At 37.2% G+C, this 25,957-nt stretch overlaps 3 protein-coding genes across 4 annotated transcripts; 1 reads left to right on the top strand and 2 right to left on the bottom strand.

Moving 5' to 3' along the window:
- Positions 1–4,890: 4,890 nt before the first annotated feature.
- On the bottom strand, positions 4,891–6,683 carry LOC122015587 (CRAL-TRIO domain-containing protein C23B6.04c-like). The gene is made up of 6 exons (XM_042572561.1): positions 6,532–6,683; positions 6,214–6,291; positions 5,962–6,138; positions 5,780–5,878; positions 5,442–5,687; positions 4,891–5,358 (listed from the first exon to the last, which is right to left on the bottom strand). Exons 2-6 carry the CDS (start codon positions 6,277–6,279, stop codon positions 5,119–5,121), a joined length of 828 nt encoding a protein of 275 aa, XP_042428495.1. The 5' UTR covers positions 6,280–6,291; positions 6,532–6,683; the 3' UTR covers positions 4,891–5,118.
- Positions 6,684–11,717: 5,034 nt separating this feature from the next.
- Positions 11,718–13,397, bottom strand: LOC122017980 (phosphatidylinositol transfer protein 3-like). 2 transcript variants are annotated; one of them, XM_042575711.1, is made up of 6 exons: positions 13,193–13,397; positions 12,886–12,963; positions 12,630–12,806; positions 12,448–12,546; positions 12,111–12,356; positions 11,718–12,035 (listed from the first exon to the last, which is right to left on the bottom strand). In XM_042575711.1, the coding sequence occupies exons 2-6, from the start codon at positions 12,949–12,951 to the stop codon at positions 11,796–11,798; spliced, it is 828 nt and encodes a 275-aa protein (XP_042431645.1). In that variant the 5' UTR covers positions 12,952–12,963; positions 13,193–13,397; the 3' UTR covers positions 11,718–11,795. The 2 variants fall into 2 exon arrangements, with proteins under 2 accessions (XP_042431645.1, XP_042431647.1); XM_042575713.1 differs by lacking the exon at positions 13,193–13,397 and having other exon boundaries at positions 12,886–13,186.
- Positions 13,398–21,507: 8,110 nt separating this feature from the next.
- Positions 21,508–25,527, top strand: LOC122017920 (glycine-rich RNA-binding protein 4, mitochondrial-like). Its single transcript, XM_042575641.1, has 5 exons — positions 21,508–21,579; positions 23,110–23,230; positions 23,321–23,389; positions 23,470–23,576; positions 24,946–25,527. Exons 2-5 carry the CDS (start codon positions 23,125–23,127, stop codon positions 25,342–25,344), a joined length of 681 nt encoding a protein of 226 aa, XP_042431575.1. The 5' UTR covers positions 21,508–21,579; positions 23,110–23,124; the 3' UTR covers positions 25,345–25,527.
- Positions 25,528–25,957: the final 430 nt, after the last annotated feature.

Here is a 25,957-nt window from a genome sequence, read left to right as displayed (position 1 = left end):
AGCATCTTCCGAATCCGACACGCAAGAAAGTACTGATGCAATTACTTCTAAGGTTCGGGAACTTCCTCCTCTAAAGTCTTCTATTTTTACTAAACATTTTGAGAAGGTCACTCTTCCGTCGGGAGAAATGCATGCAAAATGTAAGCACTGCAATGCTTCCTACAAATTCCAAGCCGGCGGCGGCTATGGGTCGTTGAAACGACATGTAGAAACGAAGCACCCGACGGAATATGGACTCGATCGTTCTCAAACACAATTATCAAGATTTTCTTCAACTAGCGGTAGTACCGATTCCGGTTTATTTTTATATTCGGATAATAAATTAAGAGAATCATTAGCTAAATTTGTTTCCGTAGAACATCTTTCTTTTAGTTTTGGATCTAAATGCACATTTGAAGATTTTTGTAAAGAATCTCTTAATCAATGTGCTAAACGTGTTCCTAGGACTACACTTACTCGTACAATTAAAAAATTAGTAAAACAAGGAAAAAAGAATTTAATTGATGAATTTAGTAAATTAGATAATAAAATTTCTTTATGTTCCGATATTTGGAGTGATCATTGGCAAACACATTCGTATATGGGTGTGGCTTGACATTGGATCGATAACTCTTGGAACCTCCAAAAAAGATTATTAGCTTATAGAGTTTTTGATTAATCACATAATGCTCATAATATCGCACAATTATTATGTTTAATTTTAGAAGAATATGGTTTAACTCATAAAATATTTTCAATATCATTAGATAATGCTAGTTCTAATACCGCTTGTATAGATGATCTAAAATTTGTTTGTCAACTTATTATTGGAGGTTTATTTTTTCATATTCGTTGTGTATGTCATGTTTTAAATTTATGTGTTCAAGATGGTTTAAAAATTTTAGAAAGTTATATTAAACCAATTAGAATTGCAATTTCTTATTTATGGTCTCATCCATCTATAATGAAACAATGGGGTAGGTTTTGTAAAATTAATGGAATGAAACCTAAAAAATTTCCACGTGATGTACCAACACGTTGGAATTCAACATACCAATTATTACAAGATTCATTTCAATATAAAGAATTATTATGTTCATTTTTTGCACAAAACACTAATACTAATATATATTTATTTTCACAACAATGGAATATTTGTAGTAGTATTTGTGAAATTTTAAAAGTATTTAATGATGCAACCGAACAACTTTCCGGTGTTTATTATCCCACTGCTCAATTAGTTTTAGAAAAATTTTCTAATATAGTATTAGCTTTAAATGAACATATTAATAATGAATCTTTATCTCCTTGCATCTTAGCTATGAAAACTAAATGGGAAAAATATTTTTATTTAATTCCTAAAATTTATTTAATTGCATTTGCTTTAGATCCTAGATTTAAATTAGAAGTTTTACAAGAAATGTTAACTTTATATTATGATGCTTTAATTCCAATTAAAGATTCTTCTTCCCCTGATCCAGCTAATATTATATATAATGTTAGAATTTATTTATATGATATTTATAATCAATATTATGCAAAATATGGAACACAAATTAATATTTCTGAAATCCACCAACCTACTAGTAGCAATTTAACACTTACCAAAGTACAACTTTTATTAAAAGAATGAATAAAACATCCACGAGGATCCTTAAGTTCCATACAGGAATTTGAGAATTATTTTACGAATTCTTTTGATTTTACTAATGCAGATAGCGAAAATTTTGATATCTTAAATTAGTTGTCACAAAATGCTCAAAATTTTCCTGTCCTCTCCGTGATCACCAAAGAAATTTTAACTTGTCTAGTGTCAACTGTTGCTGTGTAGCAGACGTTCAGTGCCGACGATAACATATTATATGAACGATGATCAACTTTATCTCTCGACTCATTGGAAGCCCAAGCATTACTGGACGATTGGACCAGAGCGGAGAAAAGAATCCAAGGAATGCAACTTTCAGATGACGAAGTTGAAGATTTTGATACTGAAGGAACAAATACGACAGGAACAGGAAATGGAAGTGAATGAAAATGTAAAAGGATAAAAATGTAAAAGAACTACGTGGGCTTTGATTCCCCTAAAGGGATACGTAGGCAACTTAAATAAGTGCAAGCCCTTTTTTTAATAAATTTTAATTTCTAATTTTTAATGTTTAATGTTTAATTTTTAATTTTTAATTTTTTTTAACATATTAATCTTGAACCGTGACGAACCGTGAACCGGCGGTTCTGAACCGTGAACCGTAACCGTCTTGGGCGGTTAAGGTTAAGGGTCGACCTGCCTGGAACCGTCGAACCGGCGGTTCCGAACCGTCGAACCGTCGGTTCTGAACCGTGGTCAGGTCTAACATTCTCTACCATTTTCTTTGTGTGTTCTCTCTCATCACACACTCTCTCATTATTCTCTCTCTTCATTCTCTCCTCATTTTTCTATCATACTTCTCTCTCCTCAATCTCTCTTATCATACTCCCTCTCCATATTTTATCTAATCATAATTTTCTCTCTTCATTCTCTTTCAATACACTCTCTCTCCTCATTCTCTCTCATCACACATTTACTACCATTTTCTCTCTGTATTATCTCTCATCACACACTCTCTCTCATTATTTTCTCTCTCCTCATTTTTTAATCATACTTCCTCTCTCATCATACTTTCTCTCTCCTCAATCTCTCTTACCATACTCTTTCTTCGTATTTTCTCTCATCATACTTTCTCTCTCTTCATTCCCTTCAATCACACTCTCTCTCCTCATTTTCTCTCATCACACTTTCCCTCTCTTCATTTTTTCCCATCATACTTTCTCTCTCATCACATTTTCTCATCATACTTTCTCTTCTCAATCTCTCATTTTTCTCTCATCAGACTTTCTCGCTCTTCATTTTTTCTCATTATTCTTTCTCTCTCATCATATTTTTTCTCTTCTCAATCTCTCCTATCACGCTCTCTCTCCTCATTTTCTCTCATCACACTTTCTCTCTCATCATATGTTTCTCTCACATTCAACTTTCTCTTCCATCTAATTTTTTTATCTTATTTTCCTCTAAGGGTAAAAAAGGAAATTTTGGTTCATTCCAATTGAAAAGATTCAACTAACCAAACATTATTTTTAAGAATGATACTCAAGCTCATGTTCATTCATATTCCATAATACTATAATACTCATTCTCATTTCGATTTCTAAAAGAGAACCAATAAAAATTAAAAAGAGAACATTAATTATTTACCTTTAAAAAATTAGCCAAGCAAAATTTGAACTTAATTATTTTTACTAATTGAGCTAAAACTTTTTTATACCAAACATGTTTATATCAAATATCTGATACCACCAAATATACGTAACAATGATCCTCAAAGAAAGCCTCCGGATTGCGAACAGCGGTTAGACTTTTTAATAGATTAATTAGACATCTAAAATTTAAATTCTTATAGGGATTTTTTTTCCGTAGAATGATAAATCTAAGAATGTGAATCGCTTAGATAGATCTTCACAAGTATTTTTCAGATTTATTTCTGATGATCATTAGAAAATTTTTGTAAAATCAAATAGATCATCTCTAAAATTAATTGATTTGGAAAATTAAATACTAAATACAGTAGGTATAATACTGAAGAAACTATATAACCAATGAATTATCATGCAGCCAAGTAAATCCAGTCGGGGCATCGCTCTATCTAGGTTATGTTTGTCAATCGACTTTCATTGCCCCATTAGGCACTGACCTCTCCTATCTATACGGCCACAGTGGTTTACTATCTTTGATGTGAAATTGACCTTACTGAGGATGGCTACTTGAAAAGCGTAGTTGGGCTAATTACTAGATAATATCAGGAGTATAATCCAACAGTCATTGTCCTGCTTGTGTGGTTAGACAAGAGGTGGGGCTTGCTAGCTAGTGTGGTCATCCTGCGGCTTACTTAATTTAGCTCCTACTCTGAGGTTATATAAGAGTCTACGAAGGTAGGTAAAGATATAATTTTCTTCTCTTCTCTCGTAATATAATGGTCAAACTTTTCTCTCTTCTTCCTTGAGCTCTTATGTTTTTTCGTGATGACAACACCTCATGTACTAGTCACTAGATCGTTTCAAGAGGACAACTCTTATGTTTTCTCACACACACTCTATGGGGTAAGCGAAGATTTATTAACGGAAGAAGAAGGGAGGGAGAGGGAGAAAAAGGGAGAGAAAGTAAAGTATTTATATTCTCCTTATTTGGGAGGGAGAGAAGGTTCATTAATGTAACATGGGTTATCGTATTAAAATTATAAGTAAAGGTAATAAAAGTTAAATATATAAAGTTCTAAAATTATCCTCACTTTTTTATTAAAAACTTACGCATTCAAGAAACTAATGCATCTTACGTATATTTATTGATTAAGACGTATGCGTTCAAACATTTGCAGCTCATTTGTGAATGTTAGGGTCGGCATTGAAGTCGGCATCGATATCAAAGTTGACGTCGGCATTGAAGTCGACGTCAACGTCAGCATTGACAGAGTGCAAGCATTGGGTGGTGTGAGTCGGGCAGTGCGAATCGAATAGTACGAGCCAAGTAGTGCGAGTATTTTTATCATGACGCAAAGAATATCTAAAATAATAATTTTTAGAATTAATATAATAAAATAAAGATAAAATTAAAACACAAATATTTTTAATTCACCTTACCTATTCTTGCACTTCAAATCAGGATGTAAGAGATTTTTTATTTCAGTAAAAGGTTAAAACTAACTTTTAACTCATTTCCTTCCCAATAAAATTTTAAATTTCTCCTCTTTACCTTCCCTCATCAATTCCCAAACAATGTTTTGTTGCGTGGTCCCGACGGATGCATTTGGATTCGCATGACACATGCAATGAGCGCATCAGAGGACATATCTCCACCTCAGTCTGCCAGTAAAAAGGAGAGGAGGACCCGAGAAAGCTAAGGTATTTAGATATCTCTTTGGATAATTGAAGACAGATCCTGGCTATGCCATTGCTGGGACGGACTCTGGATATGGATGTATTTGAGATTTTTCAATTAGAATTTAGTTCTTACTCTAACGCGACAGCTCATTCGATGGAAAAGAAACAAAACAAGAGAACGACATGAACAAGCAGTGTTCATTGAGCCTCCTTTACCATTAAACTAACAAGTCAAACTGCAGTCGAAGCCTGCTGCTGCAAATCCCAAAATCTGGCCGTCTTCACGTCGTCTTCTTCCATCATCTTGGAGAACGCCTCGTGCTCGTACTCCGCTTTGTTCCTCCCCCCGAACTCCACCGTCAGGACGTCTAGATCGAAGAACTCGCTCATCACTTCCATGCTCTCCCGGTTCTTGGGGTACACGAACTTCACCTTTTGGAAGGTCTTCGGATCCAGGAAGTACTTCACCACCTGCAGCCAACGAAACGGAGCATGCGATCATTCGTTCATTCGTTCATCCATTTAGATGGATCGGCGATCGATCGAGTTCGAACCTTCCAAAAGGCTTCAAAGATTCTCGGGGGATTGTACAAGAAGGCAAAGCCGAGGCGCTCAGGGTAATGGCTCTGGAGAATGTTTGCGATCTCCCTCGCCTGCTTGATCGGCACCGCGTTGCTCAGCGACCACCCCGTGAAGTCGATCAGCCACATCATCTGCTCCTGCTTCTCCGGCAAGTTGATGATGGCGTTCTCCAGGAGGTACACCAGGTGCCTCTGTTGATTCTCCTGCGAGCTCGTGTTCTGCAAACAAACAAACCGATCGAGAAACATGTTAAGAAAAAAATTTTAAAAAAAAAAAAAACATCAGAGAAGCTAACTAGCTAGCCGTTGACCTGCTTGGCTGGTCGCATGACGATGACGGTCCTCCCCTCGCGATCGCGGAAGTCGGCGCGGTAGACTTTGCCCGTTTCGCCTTCCTCTGCGACTTCACGCTGAATTCCGATGAACTAGCTAGTTAGTCAGTAATTGCGGCTAGCTAGCAGGGATAGCGCGCGATGAGAGTCAGCAATCTCACCCATCGGATTTCCTCCGGCTTGTAGTTGGATCTCCACTCGACAGTTTCTTCCAACATCTTCTTGGATTTGCCGACGTCCCATTTACGAGCCACCAGGTATCTTCTCAGGCATTCATCGGTGCAGTATTTCAAACTGCGGCCTTCCAGGGGGCCTATTTCAGCTCTCAGCTCTTCAATCTGCCCAGGGAAAAAAATTCTGATCTCAAACAATTATTCGCAGCATCACAAGGCTAAAGATTTCGAGTAGCTTACTTTTTCCTCTGGGTTCTCGGCGTCATGGTCCTGTTTACCATGAGAATTATGCTTCCTCCGGAACATGATTCTCAAGAACTATTCTCAAGAACATTATCTCATTAGAAAGAAAGAAAGAAAGAAAGAAAATATGAACATAATCCAAAAAAATTCAGTCTAAAACATAAATTGTGCTCGAATCATAAATATATTTAGATCGAGATGTGTTTATCCAATCCATAAACACGGTACTACATGAATCAAGCAAAATACTGCTTTCAGAACAACACGAAAACTGTCGAAAAGAGGAAGAAAGGAAGCAGAGGAAAAGACGCGAACCTTGTTGGCTTGTTGAAACTTCAGAGAGAGATGCAGATGGAAAGAGGAGCGGAGAGGAAGAAATGGAAGAGTCTTCTAGAAGAGAAGACTTTTGAGAAGAAAAAAATGATTCTTCATGTGTAATGCGAACGACTCTCTAGCTGTATCATGCGGCGGTGTGACTCTTCTGTTCTCCTCCTGTGGAACAAAAGAAATACTATTTTGACAAATTAAAAAAAATGAAGAAGAAATAGTTAAAGACTCTAGCTACCTGCCTTGAGCATGATCGCTACTAGAGAATATCGGATGTCAAAATATATCAAGGGAGGAAGGACATTTAGAGACCTTCCATTGGTCGGAGGAAGGTTTCACCTTCAGTGTGTTGTAGACCATTGAAATATTCCCTAACTGATAACAGTTATTTTCTGACAGAAGATTATGATTCTCTGACACTGTTATCACTTAGCATTATCCGTCCTGCATGGGTTCAGCCCCAGATAACTCGGGGTGACTGCTCATATGTGCTAAAAGGATTGAACCTTGATGAAAAGGATGAGCCGTGTCTACCCGGCCGGGGATTATCGGAGACGATGGCCCAGGATCCAACCTTCATGATCTGGCTATTGCAGAGCCGGTTAGGGATTGTCTCACTCCAGAGCTTAGACCCAGGGACCTGTCCTGCCTGTGACCGACTAGGAATTATATAACTAGTGATACGAAGCGGCCCTGGTTCCTATCTTCCCTTGACTGTTGACTGTCACGTCCTCTTAATTATTGACTATCACGTATATCCTCTTGACAAATTGACTGTCATATTCTCTTGACTATTGACTGTCACATCCTCTTGACTTTTGATTTCCTGGCCTTATCAGGCCCTTTCTTTACGCATCGTATCACACGCTACAGCTGAGTTTCGAACTTTAGATCCTTGATTAATTAATGAGAAAAAATTTCCAATAATATACGCAACTAAGTCTTGAAGTCTAGATCTATATTAATATATCTATAATTACTAATAACCCTTTAAATTTTTTTAATTGTAAAAAAAAGATATTAACATAATTTAATTTTAGAATTCACCAAATTAATTAAAAATTAGTTAGTAAAGGGTCTAAATTCTTAATAAAATACTAGGATCGCATGAGCTAAGCCCCTTATACCAGACGGGGAGAGATATGAGGTAAGAACTCTAGGGGTACTTACAAAAAATTGAAGTGGGATAACTGCCCCACCAATGTTATACCGCTCCTGGTTGTTTGTGTAATATAATACATGAATGCGTGCAGATAACAAACTCTCTTTCATGCCCATAAATTAGATAAGCACACACCAAACTCATGTAATAGTGCAATGCTCGAGAATTCCAACGGACTCCCCCTTATATAAAATTAATTTAATATCATACTTGATTTAGCTAAAGAGTTGAAAAAAATATATTTTTTAACATCACGTTCCAAGGTATTTATAGAATCTTTTCTGCTCGCGGTGTTACCCATTCTAAGATATGAGACTAAAGAAAACTCTAGATTTCTAATTGATTAATGAAAAAAAATCTCAATAATACACTACAACTGAATTTCAAACTTTAGATCCTGATTGATTAATGAGAAAAATTCCTAATAATAGGTCGTAGCTAAGTTTCGAACTCTAAATGATTGATTAATGAGAAAAATTCCTAATAATATACTGCAGCTAAGTCTTGAACTCTAGATTTATACATTTATGAAAATTACTAATAAATCTTAAAATTATTTTAAGTGTAAATAAAAGATATTAACATAATTTTATTTAGGGTTCATCAAAATTAGTTAGTAAAGGGGATAAATTTTTAATTATATATATATATATATATATATATATATATATATATATATGTTTAATAAATTGGATGTTTAATAAATTTTTAATTATGCTCTTGAACAAAGTTGTTACTGGGAGCATCATGTTTACGTACCGCCAGGCCGTGAGGGCCCAACCCGTTAAAACCTGGTTAGGTGTCATCCAACTGTCTACCCAGATGGTTTAGATCTAGAATCCTGGTCTGTTGGAACCCGATCGGGAATCAGGTTGCTAACATCATTCCCGACCTGTTGATTGGCACGTCCCCTTGACTTCTGACTGCCATGTCCCCTTGACTTCTGACTGCCACATCTTTATCGGACCCCATTATCATACACCGTATTAATAAGAAAGATTAAAACTTACTTTTTCTTTCTGTAACTCACTTCCTTCCCAATAAAAATTTTAAATTTCTCCTCTTTATTTTTTATCCTTCCCTCTCCTTCCGGCAATTTACCAAAGGGTGCATATAGAGATCTAAATTTACCAAAAGGCGTATGCTATTTTGATATTTATCAAAGAACGTACTTTTTTAAAGTGCATTTCCTATTTTATCCTCCTGACAATTTGACTTTTTCTACCGTTTTTCTTTTCTCCATTGTATTTCTCTCTCTTCTGTCTCTTCTCTTTTTTGTATCGACATGCAGAACTTATGAATAACATTAGTCAATTTTTAATAACATTTTAATACATTTGAAGAAGCAAAAATAAACAATGAATAACATATTTGAACTCCTTACAACATCAGAAATCCATAGGAACTGAAATGAGTGCAATCGGAGTTCTCTAGGTCCATTAGTGGATTTCGGTCAAAACTCACTGATGGACCTAGAGAGCTTCGATTGCACCCATTTCAGTTTCTATGGATTTTTGAAATTACAAGAAGTTCAAATATAGTGTTCATTATTTATTTTGGCTTTTCATAAATGTTAACATGCAAAATGATGATTTGTCAAAAATGCCCACGTTGGGCCTGATATGGAATCATATCAGCCCCAACGTGGATCTGATATCATTCCATATCAGGCCCAACGTGGACCTGATATATTCCAACATGAGTTTTTTTGTCGATTCTTTGATTTTATATATTAATATCTATGAAAAATTAAAATAAATAATGGGCATCATATTTGAACTCCTTGTAACATCAAAAATTCATAGGAACTGAAATGGTGCAATCGAGTTCTCTAGGTCCATCAGTGGATTTTGGTCAAAACCCACTAATGGACCTAGAGAACTCCGATTGCACTCATTTCAGTTCCTATGGATTTCTGATATTGCAAGGAGTTCAAATATGGTGTCCGTTATTTATTTCGACTTTTCATAAATGTTAATATATAAAATCAAAAAATCAACAAAAAAACCCACGTTGGGCCTGATATGATTTCATATCAGGCTCAACGTGGGTCTGATATGAAATGTTTCAAATGTATGTATCCAAGTCGTTCCTGGTAGTACCTCTAAGAGTATAGATATTGGGACACACAATCTTGGGATGAATAGTCGGGTATGAGTGGATTACTATTCGTCAGTTTGAATTTCAATACTATACTAACTAAATTTCTGGTTATGAAGAGTCAATGCAGCCATGATTCAAGATAAGCAAAATGTTACATTCTTAGCTATTATTATATTCTTTGGTGCAGTACAATGTCACATAATGATCTCCTCATACATTAATTGCTTCTGGAAATCTGTAATGTTATGATACAAGAACATTTGTTGTGGATTACCATCCTCAGTGCTATATTTTTAGGACATTTTTACTTTATGATAAAATAATGGCAGAATCTTATGTATTGTATTGAGATAACAAAACTATGATTGTGAATTTAGTTTTAAAAATAAGGGAATAGTGATCAAACTTTTTTACTTTTCTTCCAAGAAATATAGGAAAATTTGAAAAGTATAAATAATATAAAAATGAGTACTTACAAACTATACATTAGTCTGTTATATTTTTATGATAAAATCATTCAGCAGTCTTTTACCTTTCTTGTGTATTAAAACAACTGCTAGTGTTTATCTCAACTATGTATCGTTAAAGGTGCTATTAATCCTCATTGATAGAGAACCTAAATTTTTGTTTATATGTCAGTTGGGTCTGACATGATTTCATATCAGGCCCATGTTGGGCCTGATATGATTCTATATCAGGCCCATGTTGAGCTTTTTTTGCCGATTCTTTGATTTTATATATTAACATTTATAAAACGCCGAAATAAATAATGGGCATCATATTTGAACTCCTTACAACATCAAAAATCCATAGAAACTGAAATGGGTGTAATCAGAGCAATCTAGGTCTATCAGTGGGTTTTGAGCTCACACCCATTTCAGTTTCTATACATTTCTGATGTTGCAAGGAGTTCAAATATGATGTCCATTATTTATTTCGGCTTTTCATAGATGTTAATATATAAAATCAAATAATTGACAAAAAAGTCCATGTTAGACCTGATATGGACTAATATCAGGCCCAACGTGGGCCTGATATATTCCATATCATGCCCAACGTGGGCGTTTTTGACGAATCTTTCATTTTACATGTTAACATATATGAAAAGCCAAAATAAATAATGAACACCATATTTGAACTCCTTACAATTTTAGAAATCCATAGAAACTGAAATGGGTGCAATCGGAACTCTCTAGGTTCATCAGTGAATTTTGACCGAAACCCACTGATCGACCTAGAGAACTCCGATTATATTCATTTTAGTTCCAGTGATTTCTGAAATTACAAGGAGTTCAAATATGCTATTCATTGTTTATTTTTACTTCTCCAAATGTATTAAAATATTATTAAAAAATTAACTAATGTTATTCACGTGTTCTGCATATCAATAAAAGAAAGAGAGGAGAGAGAAATACAATGGAGAAAAGAAAAACGATAGAAAAAATTAAATTATCAAAAAATAAAATGATAAATGTATTTAAAAAAATACGTTATTTAATAAATATAAAAATAGTATAGACTTTTTGATAAATTTAAATCCTTACATGCACTTTTGATAAATTATCGCTCTCCTTCCCTTATCTCTTCCCAAACAGTATGTTGTCGCTGATTTGACCTTCAGAGGGAATGCGTGTTCCCGGACGGATGCATTTGGATTCGCATGACACAAGCAATGAGCGCATCATGGGACGCTTATCCACCTCAGTCTGCCAGTAAAAAGGAGAGGAGAACCCGAGAAAGGTATTTAGATATCTCTTTGGATAATCGAAGATAGATCCTGGCTATGCCATTGCTGGGACGGACTATGAATGTAATCATCTTTGTGCTATTGTAATCTATTAAAATTATTTGAGATTTTTCAATTAGAATTTAGTTCTTACTCTAACGCAACAGCTCATTCGATGAAAAACAAACAAAACAAGAGAAACCACATGAATTAACGAGCAGTGTTCATTGAGCCTCCTTTACCATTAAATTAATTAAGAAGTCAAACTGCAGTCGAAGCCTGCTGCTGCAAATCCCAAAACCTGGCCGTCTTCACGTCGTCTTCTTCCATCATCTTGGAGAACGCCTCGTGCTCGTACTCCGCTTTGTTCCTCCCCCCGAACTCCACCGTCAGGGCGTCTAGATCGAAGAACTCGCTCATCACTTCCATGCTCTCCTGGCTCTTGGGGTACACGAACTTCACCTTCTGGAAGGTCTTCGGATCCAGGAAGTACTTCACCACCTGCAGCCAACGAAACGGAGCATGCGATCATTCGTTCATCCATTTAGATGGATCGGCGATCGATCGAGTTCGAACCTTCCAAAAGGCTTCAAAGATTCTCGGGGGATTGTACAAGAAGGCAAAGCCGAGGCGCTCAGGGTAATGGTTCTGGAGAATGTTTGCGGTCTCCCTCGCCTGCTTGATCGGCACCGCGTTGCTCAGCGACCACCCCGTGAAGTCGATCAGCCATATCATCTGCTCCTGCTTCTCCGGCAAGTTGATGATGGCGTTCTCCAGGAGGTACACCAGGTGCCTCAGTTGATTCTCCTGCGAGTTCGTGTTCTGCAAACAAACAAACCGATCGAGAAACATGTTCAGAAAAATTTAAAAAAAAAAAAAAACCATCAGAGAAGCTAACTAGCTAGCCGTTGACCTGCTTGGCTGGTCGCATGACGATGACGGTCCTCCCCTCGCGATCGCGGAAGTCGGCGCGGTAGACTTTGCCCGTTTCGCCTTCCTCTGCGACTTCACGCTGAATTCCGATGAACTAGCTAGTTAGTCAGTAATTGCGGCTAGCTAGCAGGGATAGCGCGCGATGAGAGTCAGCAATCTCACCCATCGGATTTCCTCCGGCTTGTAGCTGGATCTCCACTCGACAGTTTCTTCCAACATCTTCTTGGATTTACCGACGTCCCATTTCCGAGCCACCAGGTATCTTCTCAGGCATTCATCGGTGCAGTATTTCAAACTGCGGCCTTCCAGGGGGCCTATTTCAGCTCTCAGCTCTTCAATCTGTCCAGGGGGAAAAAAAAAATCTGATCTCAAACAATTATTTGCAGCATCACAAGGCTAAAGATTTCGAGTAGCTTACTTTTTCCTCTTGGTTCTCGGCGTCATGGTCCTGTTTACCATGAGAATTATGCTTCCTCCGGAACATGATTCTCAAGAACTATTCTCAAGAACATTATCTCATTAGAAAGAAAGAAAATATGAACATGATCCAAAAAAACTTAGTCTAAAACATAAATTGTGCTCGAATCATAAATATATTTAGATCGAGATGCGTTTATCCAAATCCATAAACACGGTACTACATGAATCAAGCAAAATACTGCTTTCAGAACAACACGAAAACTGTCGAAAAGAGGAAGAAAGAAAGCAGAGGAAAAGACGCGCACCTTGTTGAAACTTCAGAGAGAGATGCAGATGGAAAGAGGAGCGGAGAGGAAGAAATGGAAGAGCTCGTCTTCTAGAAGAGAAGACTTTTGAGAAAAAAAAAATGATTCTTCATGTGGAATGCGAACGACTCTCTAGCTGTATCCTATGGCGGTATGACTCTTCTGTTCTCCTCCTGTGTGGAACAAAAGAAATACTACTTTGACAAATTAAAAAACAAATGAAGAAGAAACAATTAAAGGCGGAAACTGATGAAATGAATGTTGATGTTACAGAAAAAAGAGAAGGTGGAAGAAACGCAGATGTCATTCTCAAAAATAACTGAAGGGGACCTTAATCATGTCAATTTCTGGTCCATTGATTTTACGAAGCAGGAAGTTGACCTCGATCAGGCAAATTGTAATCCCTACTCACGGATGAGTGAAATTAAAAAAATAATAATAATTTTTATTTTTCGTTGGTTATGCTTCAGATAAATTTTTTTCTCATATTTGGTATAACACAAAAACACTCTTTGTGATCACTTTGCAAATTGTCTTCTCCAATGCTGTTGAATGTCTCCAAAAGCAGAGCAGTGTCTGTCTCTCCAAACTGATAATGGTGGTGGTCTAATGAACTGAATGATTGCTCTTGATCAGTTCTTGGTGAGCTGTTTGCAAACTGCATTCATTAATTATGTGTTTCGGATTTGTGGTTCAGGCTTCTTCAACGTGATCTTTCAGCGTTCTGCCATCCTTCCTGATTAATTTTATAAAATTAATACTTTCTATCAACTAATTAAACAAGATTATTATATGATAATATAATTTATTTTTTGAGTAGGGTAAAGATGCGTCAGATTCGTGTTATAATGTAATATAAAGATGACGCTCTAACAGTAGCTTGGACTCCTCTTTATAAAAAAAAATAATTTAATATTATATTTGATTTTAACTAAAAAGTCAAGTATATTTTCTAATGTCATCAATCCAAGAGAAAATGTCAAAGCTGAGTTTTAAACTCTAGATCCCTGATTAATTAATGAGAAAAATTCTCAATAATGCTGAACCTGTCAGGAATCTGAGTCAAACGAAGGTCGGTGAAGGTAGCGTCGAGGTTGACGGAGAGGTGACTTTGACGTACCCTGTGTATGTGTGTTGGAAAAACGAACTTACACATGGTACTAAGGGTTTATAGTAACGAAGCCGATGGTACTTAGGTCCCGCGTACACTCAGATAAGTACACGAAGCATTAGAGATAAAAAAATCAGGGAAAAAATCCCCTAGACAAGCCCTCCAATGCTTAAGTCAGGTCCTTTTTTCGGAAAAGTAGTGTACGAACGAAGAAAGGAAAAAAGAAATGTTGAAGAGGATGAGCCGTGTCGACCCGGCCGGGGATTATCGGAGACGATGACCCAAGATCCAACCTTCATGATCTGGCTACTGCAGAGCCGACTGGGGATTATCTCACTCTAAAGCTTAGACCCGGGGACCTGCCCTGCCTGTGACCGATTAGGAATTATGTAGGTGGTGATATGAAGCGGCCCTGGTTCCTGTCTTCCCTTGACTGTTAACTGCCACTCCTCTTGAATATTGACTGTCACGTACTCTTGACTATTGATTGCTACGCCCTCTTGACTATTGACTGTCACATCCTCTTGACTTTTGACTTCCTGGCCTTATCGGGCCCTTCCTTTATGCACCATATCACACGCTGCAGTTGAGTCTCGAACTTTAGATCCCTAATTAATTAATGAGAAAAAATTTCCAATAATATATAAGTATTGAAGTCTAGATCCCTATTGATATATATGTGGAAATTACTAATAAACCTTTAAATTATTTTAGTTGTGAAAAAAAAGATATTAACCTAATTTAATTTTAGAATTCACCAAATTAATTAAAAGTTAGTAAAGAATCTAAATTCTTAACAAAATACTAGGATCGCATGAGCTAAGCCTCTTATACCAGATGAGGGAGAGATATAAGGTAAGAACTCTAGGGGTACTTACAAAAAATTGAAGTGGGATAACTGCCCCACCAATGCTATACTGTCCCTGGTTGCTTGTGTAATATAATACATGAATGCGTGCGGATAACGGACTCTCTTTCATGCCCATAAATTAGATAAGGGTGCATCAAACCCATGCAATAGTGCAATGCTCGAGAATTCCAACGGACTCCCTCTTATATAAAATTAATTTAATATCATACTTGATCTTAGATAAAAAGCTGAGAAAAATATATTTTTTAACATCACGATCCAAGGTATTTATAAAATCTTTTATGCTCGTGGTGTTACCCATTCTAAGATATGAGACTAAAGAGAACTCTAGATTTCTAATTGATTAATGGAAAAATTCTCAATAATATACCACAGCTGAATTTCAAACTTTAGATCTCTAATTGATTAATGAGAAAAAATTCTAATAATACACCGTAACTGAGTTTCGATCTCTAGATCACTGATTGATTAATGAGAAAAATTTTCAATAATATACTGCAGCTGAGTCTTGAACTCTAGATCCATACGTTTATGAAAATTACTAATAAATTTTAAAATTATTTTAAGTGTAAAAAGAAAAAATAGATATTAATGTAATTTTATTTTAGGGTTTACTAAAATTAGTTAGTAAAGGGACAAATTCTTAACTATATATATGTTTAATAAAGTTGGTGTTATGGGATTTTGAAATATTAAATTATCTATAATGGAATCTATTCTATATTGTTAATTAAATATCGTTTTAAGCAATCTTCAAGAAAAAGGATTGTTGTTGGTAGGTTGGAAACAATAGAAGAAGGAGAGTCGGTGCCTTGACAGAGAAAAAGGAAAATAGAGTTGATGTTGGAGGAGGAAAAAAAGAGCCGAGTGATCGAGCAGAATGGTCGATCGGGTCGAGAGGCAGGCTAAGTGAAGCAGACAGGTCGGGCTGTCAGAGAGGTCGGTCGGGCGGACAATGACCGACCGGACGCCCAAGGAGCAAAGAGACTGGTCGTGCGAACTAGTGCCAATCGGGCAAACAGATAGACCAAGGAGCAAAGAGACTGGTAGTGCGAACTAGTGCCGATCGGGCAAACAGATAGACCAAGGAGCAAAGAGACTGGTCGGATGAGCTGGTGTCGATCGGGCAAACAGACAGGCAAGGCGAGTGAAGCAGACAGATCGAGCTGTCAGAGAGACTGGTCGAGCGAAGATTCCAAGCGAGCGAGTTAACCGAGGCCTGCGAGAGTCGCAGTTTCCTTGAAACAGATTCGCCCCACCTCCGACTGTGCTTCGAGGCTTACTAGGGTCGTCTGTTTCCCAGGATACCATAGCTGACCGTGAATCCCACCAAGCATTGGTGGTCACGGCGAACTGAGAGGCACCTGATTGCTATCACGGGCACTCTACTGAGCAATCGGGTGCCTCTCAACAGTAAGTTTCACTCATTATCACTCGATCATTTTGATTCTGCATTAATCTCAACTTTAATGCATCTATTTCACAGCAGCAAAATGTTGACTGTTCCACTTGGGCAAATTTTGCACCGACCGGTCCGACATTCGGCGCGCGCAGGTCATGCCCGCACACGAGTCAACATGGTTCAGTGCAATCCGAACCTTGAATTTACACCTCCCTCTGCGCACTCACGTGTGAGAGAGAGTCTCTTCCCATACATTTGTTCACATCCTCAATGCATGTGAATCAATATAAACCAACTAACATGCCATGAAACTCCCAAAGTGAGACTAAAGTTTCATTCACAATAGAGCTTCTATCCTTTTCCACCTCTTCTCCATTCACACATATTCAACAATCCCCCACATGAATGGAGATAGGGTATGTGATAACATTCAGTAGTCGAGTCAAGTATAAGATAGGTAGATTTTATCCTTTGAACATTCTCTTGTAAAGATTTGGTTGCTTACTGGCTGAGGAGCAAAAAGAGAAGCTATTCTATCTAATTCTGGGTAGTTTTTCTAAAAAAGGGAAAAGTTTTTATTAGTTTAAAAAATGAATGGTAAGTGATTGTGTGACAACTTTTTGAATCACTACATTACTTGATGAAAAGGCCGGTCTAAATGTAGGAGAGATTACCTATTAGTCCATAGGGACGTCGAGGTGGCTCTAGTGTTGACGGTGTGGAGACCGTGAGCTAGAGGTAGAACATGGCCGAGCTAACCTGGAGCTGGAATCCACAATAAAAATAGAATTTGAGAGAAGAAAGCGGTAGTCATCATGGCAAGGAAGGGCTCTAACGTAAGTACTCGGACCCTCAAGTCAAAACAATAACCAAGCGAAAAATGGAGAAGAGTAGAATAGTAGTATGGATGTATGCCCGCTTACACGTGAGCATTAGCCATTTTGCATAAGGATTCTCTTTTTATACCGTCTCTCGTAACCTTCATAATAATGAGGCGGCAAAAAATATTTGATGTAAGAATATGTTAGGTAGTGAAGACCGTATTGTTGGTTGCTATTCGGAAAGCCTAGAGGTTCCACTGTACAAAAATTTTGTACAAAGGTCTGAACCTTTTCCTAGTTACCATGTGTTCTTTTAAATTAAATTTTGGATCGCCTGCGGAACTTAACACGTTTGATCCAAAACTTAATCTATTTGTTCTTTTAGGTTTTGACTTGGATCTCCTGCGGAACTTAACACGTTCGACCCAAATCACCTTAAGTTATTAATTCCATTAAATATTAATTTCCATAATTTGTTCCCAGTACTGACGTGGCGAGGCACATGTCCTTCTTGGATATGGGAGCAACCACCACCGACTAGACAAAACCTTTTATAGAAATCTAATATTTAATTTCCTAAAATAACTTTAGGTTAACCGAAAAGAACAATCAAATCACAAGGAAAAATAAAACAAAAGAACACAACTTCGAAAAACATATTCGAAATACTAGAATCGTAAGCCTCTTGTATTTGGTATTATTTCCATAAATAACTAGCATGATGCGGAAAGAAAAATTACTAGTTATACCTTCTAGAAAGACTTCTTGATCTTCTACCGTATTCCTCTTCTAACCTCGGACGTTGTGTGAGCAACGATCTTCCGAGATGAGAAACCACCAAGCACCTTCTTCTCCTCCTAGCTAGGTTCGGCCAACACAAAGAAGCTTCACCAAGGACGAAGAACAAAACACCAACTAAGCTCCAAGGGATACAAGCTTTCTCTCCTTCTTCTTCTTCTTCTCCAAGTAGTATCCGGCCACCACAAAAGCTCCAAGCCAATAGAGAAGGTTCGGCCACCACCAAGAGGAAGAGAGGAAGAGAGGTTGGCCAGCCACAACACCAAGGAAAAGAGAAAGAAAAATAGAATAGAGTCGTTAGCTTTGAAGCCTCCTCTACCCCTCTTTTATAATCCTTGATCCTGGCGAATAAGGAAAATTTAATAAAAATTTTCTTAATTCTTTTTCCATTGAAAAGGAAAAATTATTTAATTAAAAACAATTTTCTTTCTCAATTCTATTTGGCCGGCCACACCAAAGCTACAAACAAGGAGAGTTTTAATTAATTAAAACTTCCTAATTTGTCTCCATAAATTTATAAAATTTCTCCAATAATTTAATCCCTTCATGATTGGTTTATAAAAAAGAAATTTAATAAATTAAAATCTTTCTTTTAAACATGTGGATAAAAAGAAAGTTATCTCTAAAAATTAAAATCTCTTTTAATCTACAAATAAGGAAAGATATCAAATCTTTTCTCAATCTTTTGTAGAAACTAATAAAAGAGAATTATTAATTTTTAAACTTTCTTTTAAATCATGAACATGGTTAAAAAGGAAAGTTTTCTTAAAATTTAAAATCCTCCTTTAATCAACAAATAAGGAAAGATTTCAAATTTTAAACTCTCTTTTAAACATGTAGATGATTTACAAATAAGGAAAGTTTTTATCAAAAATTAAAACTATCCTTTTAAACTACAAATAAGGAAAGAGATTAATTTATTCTCTTAATCTTTTGTAGAAAGCTATAAAAGGAAATTTTTAATTTTTAAACTCTCTTTTAAAATCATGATATCCACATAAGAAATAATTTTAATAAAAATCCTTTTAAATATTCTAGCGGTCGGCCACCTAAGCTTGGGACCCAAGCTTTGGCCGGCCACCTACATGGCTCATCCACTTGGTCTTGGCCGGCCCTAGCTTGGGTTCCAAGCTAGCTTGGCCGGCCCCATTGGATGGGTAAGAAAGTGGGTATGCGGTGGGTATAAATCTCTATATACTAGAGGCTATGATAGGGACCGAGAGAAGGAATTGGTTTTGGTCTCCCGATGAAATTAAGCATCCCGTGTTCGCCCCGAACACACAACTAAATTTCATCAATAATAATTCATTTCACTAAAGAACTATTATTGAACTACCGCACAAATCCCAAATTACATTTTGGGCTCCTTCTTATTATGAGTGTGTTAGTCTCCCTGTGTTTAAGATAACAAATGTCCACTAATTAAGTAAGTTACTGACAACTCACTTAATTAATATCTAGCTCCAAGAGTAGTACCACTCAACTTCATCGTCATGTCGGACTAAGTCCACCTGCAGTGTTTAACATGACAATCCTTATGAGCTCCTCTTGGGGACATTCTCAACCTAGATCACTAGGACACAGTTTCCTTCTATAGTCAACAACACACACTATAAGTGATATCATTTCCCAACTTATCGGGTTTATTGATTCATCGAACTAAATCTCACCCATTGATAAATTAAAGAAATAAATATCAAATATATGTGCTTGTTATTATATTAGGATTAAGAGCACACACTTCCATAATAACTGAGGTCTTTGTCCCTTTATAAAGTCAGTATAAAAGAAACGACCTCTAATGGTCCTACTCAATACACTCTAAGTGTACTAGTGTAATTATATAGTTAAGATAAACTAATACCTAATTACACTACGACCTTCCAATGGTTTGTTCCTTTCCATTATGGTCGTGAGCTACTGTTTATAATTTATAAGGTACTGATAACATGATCCTCTGTGTGTGACACCACACACCATGTTATCTACAATATAAATTAATTGAACAACTACATTTATCATAAATGTAGATATTTGACCAATGTGATTCTTATTTCTAGATAAATGTTTATACCAAAAGCTAGGCTTTTAGTATACACTCTAACACGTATATGTCAGAGCAGCGGAATATTTCCCGATGAGTAACTGTTACTCTTTGACAGGTTGTTATGATTCTATGATAATATTATTTTCTATAAGGAATCAGGCCGACACTTGGGCCGACTGGGAACATACTGAGAGGTGCACTCTTGAGAAATGGGGAGGTAGGCCCTGTAAGTAGCTCGACCGGTTGTAGACTGAGAGTCACGCTCATGAGAAGTGGGGAGCTGAACCCCGTAAGTCCAGCCGACTCTAGGTCTGATCGGGTGTTTTGAGAATCTTATTGGAGAAGTAGGGTGCTGGACTTTGTAAGTCCGATCGACTTTCGAACCGACCAACTGTAGACTAGGAGTCATGGTCATGAGAAGTGAGGAGCTGACCCCTATAGGTCCGACTGGGTTAATGTTGGGGATTCGATATTCGCTCGTGCGAACAAATTGTTGATAGCCCCTGAAAATTCATCCCTTCTTGACTTTGATCATCATATCAGTCGACCTTTTTGACATCGAACCTAACTTTGAGAGTCCCACCTTATTCTCCCCTGAGTCAGTTGTGCCCAAGGGATCGTTACGTTGGGGTGGGAGTGATGGCTTGGTCTTTTCTCCCTCCACCACCGGCTTCGACTGCTCAACAACATTTCTGAGAGACTCCAAAATAGAAGAAGCTCCATTGGGGTTTGCCTCATTGCATTGCAGCAAAAGATGAAATCCTCGCCCCCAGGGCCCCCCACCGATCGGATCCACGGTCAGTGTGAGGGAGGTAAATCGCAGCACCCAAGCTAACATGGGATAGACCGGGTGGGATATAGGGATAGGGGATTTATTCCCCCCGTTGCCACTGAGTTTTGACCCGGCGGCCTCATTGCAGCAACCTCCGCCCCATGCCATCTCGGATATGGATGTTCGCCTGAGTGATTCCGAGCGAAACGTTTCCAATTTTAGTAACGTTCACCGGGAGTGAACGCCAGATGCGGAGGTCGCCGGTGGCGCTGCTGCTGCAAGTAATCAAACGAGAAATTGTCTGAAGCCGCACGATCAAAAGTAAATTAATCTCTGTCGTTAAATCATAATCAAACGGTTGGAATTATATATGGACCTATTGACTTCCGTCGCGCTAGCGCAAGTCATGATCGATTCAACGGCTATCCGTCATCTTTCGCAGATTAATGGACAGGATTTGAGACGACAGCTATAAATAAGTCCCCGTCTGTTTACTCGTTAAACCCTGCCCCCTTCGAAACCAGTAGGGTTTTGGCTGCGCGTAGCTGTCAATCCTCGACGCAAGGTTATCTTCCGATTCTTTTAGTTTTCGGGAACTGATGCATGCAATCAATCGATGAACTGTTTTCCCTGTTCGAATCTTTTTTTAATTTGTCTTTCGTTTTATTAGTGTAATTTGGTTATTGTGATTTGGATCCTCGGGTTGTTACTTTGTCGAGATGTAAAGGTAGATTTTTGAGTCTGTTGGTTGTCACGGTTAGTCTGGTTTGGATGATAGATGTACCATTCGGTTGGGGAATGTAAAGTACAAGTAGGCTGAGGACTTTGTGCTCTCCCGGCAAAACATATTACCTGCATATACTTCGTTGTAGCATTTCATTCTGGGAGTGGCATTCAATCCGCCTGTCTGTATAATTCCTCTATTATATGATGTGTGATTAATCCTGTGCTACTATCTGATCTGATGATGTAGAATTGCCATATATTACTAAAGATTCATCTAAAATAAATCAAGAAATGATAGTAGAGTGACTAAGTTGGGCAGTTTGGATTTTGCATACAAGAAGGAATAGAAGAGAATACATGTCCTTAGAGTTTTGGGATTTTGATAAATACAACAGTATGTATGCAGCGATCTGGTGCTTAGGCACCTGCAAGACAAGGGCAAGAGGCACTAGTCATAGGCCTGATGTCAAGGGCAAGTGATGAATGTACAAGGGAAACCAGAATGCTAAAGCTTGAGGTTGTTACCTCGTCTAGGAGCATATTAACACCATATATAGTTACCATATAGATAAGGGGCGAGCTTGTCATGTGGTGCTAGAGGAATAGCATACTCACCTAAAAAAAATGCATTTTCTTTAATTAGATATTTGTTTTTTACTAACAATGGGAGCTCAATATGAGGGTTGATCAGTGTAAGTTCCACATTTAGTTTATTGAATGTGAGATCCACAGTTCAAAATGCCAAAGGACATTGATGACGCCTGGTTCTTCATTAGTGTCTTCCACTACCTATCCAAGTGTCTCTAACAAACAATCAGTGTTTGCTCATTATTATGACAGAATTGCCTAATCTCTTATGAAAAATGCAGTCTAGATGGGAAGTTTTCACTATGAGATGGTTTGCCAAGGTATTTCCTTTCGAACAATCAATTGTTTGATGGGTTGCCACCTTCTGTTTGTCTAGGAACCTAGCTCATCTCATTGTTGAAGTGACTGAATCAAATCAGATTAGGTTGGGGGGAGGACTAATCCGGATGAGTATTATATCTTATGATGAAACTGACCCTCAGTGTATGATAGTATTTTTCTTTGGTTAATCAAGAGCAAGGTGCAAAACTTGGCATACAAGTTGGTCAGTCATAAATTGATTGGTCCATTTCTAACCCTAGCATGGTTATTCTTGACTTGAACCTTCTTGTTTGCAAGTTGGATTATGTCATGTCTTTCCCCTGCTGTCCCTAGATATGTTCCAGCCATCATTCTTGTTTATAATCAGGATCTTATTTTTCAGTGCTTTTTAAAATAAACTTATGCATGGATATTTGTGTTTAAATGATTAACTCATAATGAACTTTTAACTTCATGTCAGTATTTGGTGTCAAGGATGGCTTTTGCAAATAGAATTGGTAATCTCTTGAAGAAATCTGTAACTTCCAGTTCATTATTTCAAGCAGCAAGGTGGATGTCATCCTCAAAAGTTTTCATTGGAGGTTTGACTCAATATCTCTGAATTCTTCAAAGTTTGTGAACTGTGAATAACCATTGTTTAGCGTCTAACCCATTCTCCTACTTGCTTATAGGACTTTCATATGGCACGGATGATCAAAGTCTGAGAGAAGCATTTACTAGTTTTGGTGAAGTGGTTGAAGGCAAGTGGTTATTTTATCACAATATTAATAATTCAATTTTACATGCTTATGATATAACTCATAGAGATTTTTATTTGCAGCTCGAGTTATCATGGACAGGGAAACTGGACGGTCCAGGGGGTTTGGATTTGTGACATTTACTTCTAGCGAAGAAGCCTCTGCTGCCATTAGTGGCATGGATGGAAAGGTACATATGTGTAATAGTTTGTCTCAGTTATTTTCTAGTTGTTTACCATATGTAACATGAGAATCTTGTGACTTGGCTTCTTTATTGAGAAAGCATTTCTTTGCATTATTCCTTTGCTTATAATCTTATCAGTTATTATCTTTCCACTTTGATTTAATTATAAAATAACTCGATATTTTCATTTTCACTTCCTACTAGTCATCATCTATGAGCATCAGTTGGATTTCTATTCTTTTATGGTCACTGATGACGAACTTGCACTGGAATCTATTAGCTATTGCTCTGGTATTCCAAAATACCCTAGTCTATTTGAATATCATGTGTTTTAGCTTTCTATGTACCAAGTAGTTTTTTACTTATTAAAATTGTTTCTTGGCTTCAGCCTGTAACTTATGTGATTCTTTGTTTATCAGAAAATAAGATCTAAATGTTGGATTCTTTAATAAACTTCCTATCAAACTGAAAAATTAGAGAAATGTTCTTTTGTACCATTGGAATTATTGCCTCCCTACTACTGTATCTGCATTTTCAATTCACCGAAGTTTACTCTTGTGCAATGAACACCACGTCTCAACTTTTGAATTTCTAGAGATACTAGAGGTGATTGTGAAACATGCTGAGTTGACTGTTTCAAAGGGACAAGACCAGAACTGAAAAAGGATTTGATTGGTGAAGTCTATAGGAAACATGTGTCAACCATGTTGAACCGTCATGCTAATATCTTATAAGCACAGCCTTTGTGCCTTTGCCTAGTAAAGTTCCTATTAATTAGCGGTGGTTAAACCTCGTTACTGATGGTCTCCCACTGCCTCTCAAACATGTGGTGTTTCATCGGCTTCTGATACATCAATACATCTGGACTTTTGCCTGCCCTTATTTCATCTGAGTTAGCATCTCCGATGCCTACCCCTGTCAAACTATGTCTAAGAGCAATATTATACACATATCCAGGGAATGCCATTTTGTTCTCAGCAATGGCCAATAATATTGTCATCGACCCTGAAAATGCCCCTAAATTAGACTCCAACTTGCTGCACTGTGTCCATTCATGCTCCCCTTCAAAACAAATCTAGGAATTTCTTTATTCTTCTCAATTGTTTCTATCACTGTATCTTCCCTTTGCTACTCCAATATTACTCCTCTCTTAACTGGTAGAATTCTTGTTTCTCACAACATTTTTTGTTTTATTTTTATTCTTTTCTTACTTGAAAATAAATTCCAAGGAGGTTCTTCCTGTTTACTCAGAAGGAAATAATAGAAAATTTCTATAGGGAAGAGGAAAACTGAGTCCGATATTTTTTTTCTTGGGCACTTGTCTACTTTTTCTGTTTGTATTCTGTTGTCATTTATGAATTTACTTTTTCATCAGGATGTTCATGGCCGGATGGTTAGAGTTAACTATGCTACTGATCGAACGGGTGGATTTCGTGATAATGGTGGTGGTTATGGAGGCGGCTATGGTGGTGGTGGTGGTTTTGGAGGCGGCTATGGTGGTGGTGCTGCTGGAGGTGGTTATGCTGGTGGAGACAGCTACAATGGTGGCGGCTATGGTGGCGGTGCTGCTGGAGGTGGCAGTTATGGTGGCGGTGCTGCTGGAGGTGGCTATGCTGGTGGAGGCAGCTACAATGGTGGCGGTGCAAATCCTTACGGAGGTGGCAATTTTGATGTTACCGGAGGTGAAAACAGATATGGTAGCGACAATGGCGGAGGATTTGGTGGTGCCTCCGATGATGAGCAGCGTAATGACTATGCCAACAGGGCTAATTAGATGAACTTGGTTTCGGATCCTCTAGATATATCAGAGATTAATTAGTAGGGTCTTCCTTATATGACTATCATTGTCGATTATCAAGCGTGGACTATGAACAGCATAAACCTTATTATTCTGGCAGTCAGGTTTAATGCGACTGTAATTGCATGTCTAAAAACGAAAAAAAAATCCCTTTTGTTATGACGAGCTTTTAAATAATTATAATAAAATTATTAAAAGAATTTTAAAATATAATAAAATCAAGGAATAAACTACACGTTTTTGTTCATATTCTGATATATTCTTTGTTTAACTTTCTCACCTTGCTACTTTTTGTGTTGGACCTCCTGTGATTATCTAAAATGTAATTCTCATGAAAAAAAAACTTTTAAAAAAATAAAAAAAAAGGCACCTCAAATTAGAGGCTTAATAAAAAAATAAAAAATAAAAAAAATCCATTCCATTAGTATTGTTGTAGGTATAGGATAGCTATTATAAATAGAAGTTATCAAATAGTTACAATAGGTAAAAGTTAGAACGTTTGTTTTTTATTTTCCATACTATTGCAATAAACACTATTGTAGATCAACGGTTAACATGTTGAAATTATTCTATAACTGTTACAAGGTGA

Source organism: Zingiber officinale, chromosome 8B, assembly GCF_018446385.1.
Source record: "Zingiber officinale cultivar Zhangliang chromosome 8B, Zo_v1.1, whole genome shotgun sequence".
Taxonomy (NCBI): Eukaryota; Viridiplantae; Streptophyta; class Magnoliopsida; order Zingiberales; family Zingiberaceae; genus Zingiber; species Zingiber officinale.
This window is presented reverse-complemented; position numbering and strand designations above follow the sequence as displayed.

Bases quoted from the DNA above. Each gene is read 5' to 3' on its own strand.
- LOC122015587 (XM_042572561.1), bottom strand. From the start codon at position 6,279: ATGTTCCGGAGGAAGCATAATTCTCATGGTAAACAGGACCATGACGCC. The intron at 5,688-5,779 runs GTCAACGGCTAG...GTTTGTTTGCAG, and splicing joins TCATGCGACCAGCCAAGCAG to AACACGAGCTCGCAGGAGAA. The intron at 5,359-5,441 runs GTTCGAACTCGA...CGTTGGCTGCAG, and splicing joins TCTTTGAAGCCTTTTGGAAG to GTGGTGAAGTACTTCCTGGA.
- LOC122017980 (XM_042575711.1), bottom strand. From the start codon at position 12,951: ATGTTCCGGAGGAAGCATAATTCTCATGGTAAACAGGACCATGACGCC. The intron at 12,807-12,885 runs GTAAGCTACTCG...CCCCCTGGACAG, and splicing joins CCGAGAACCAAGAGGAAAAA to ATTGAAGAGCTGAGAGCTGA. The intron at 12,036-12,110 runs GTTCGAACTCGA...CGTTGGCTGCAG, and splicing joins TCTTTGAAGCCTTTTGGAAG to GTGGTGAAGTACTTCCTGGA.
- LOC122017920 (XM_042575641.1), top strand. From the start codon at position 23,125: ATGGCTTTTGCAAATAGAATTGGTAATCTCTTGAAGAAATCTGTAACT. The intron at 23,231-23,320 runs GTTTGACTCAAT...ACTTGCTTATAG, and splicing joins CTCAAAAGTTTTCATTGGAG to GACTTTCATATGGCACGGAT. The intron at 23,390-23,469 runs GCAAGTGGTTAT...TTTTATTTGCAG, and splicing joins TTTTGGTGAAGTGGTTGAAG to CTCGAGTTATCATGGACAGG.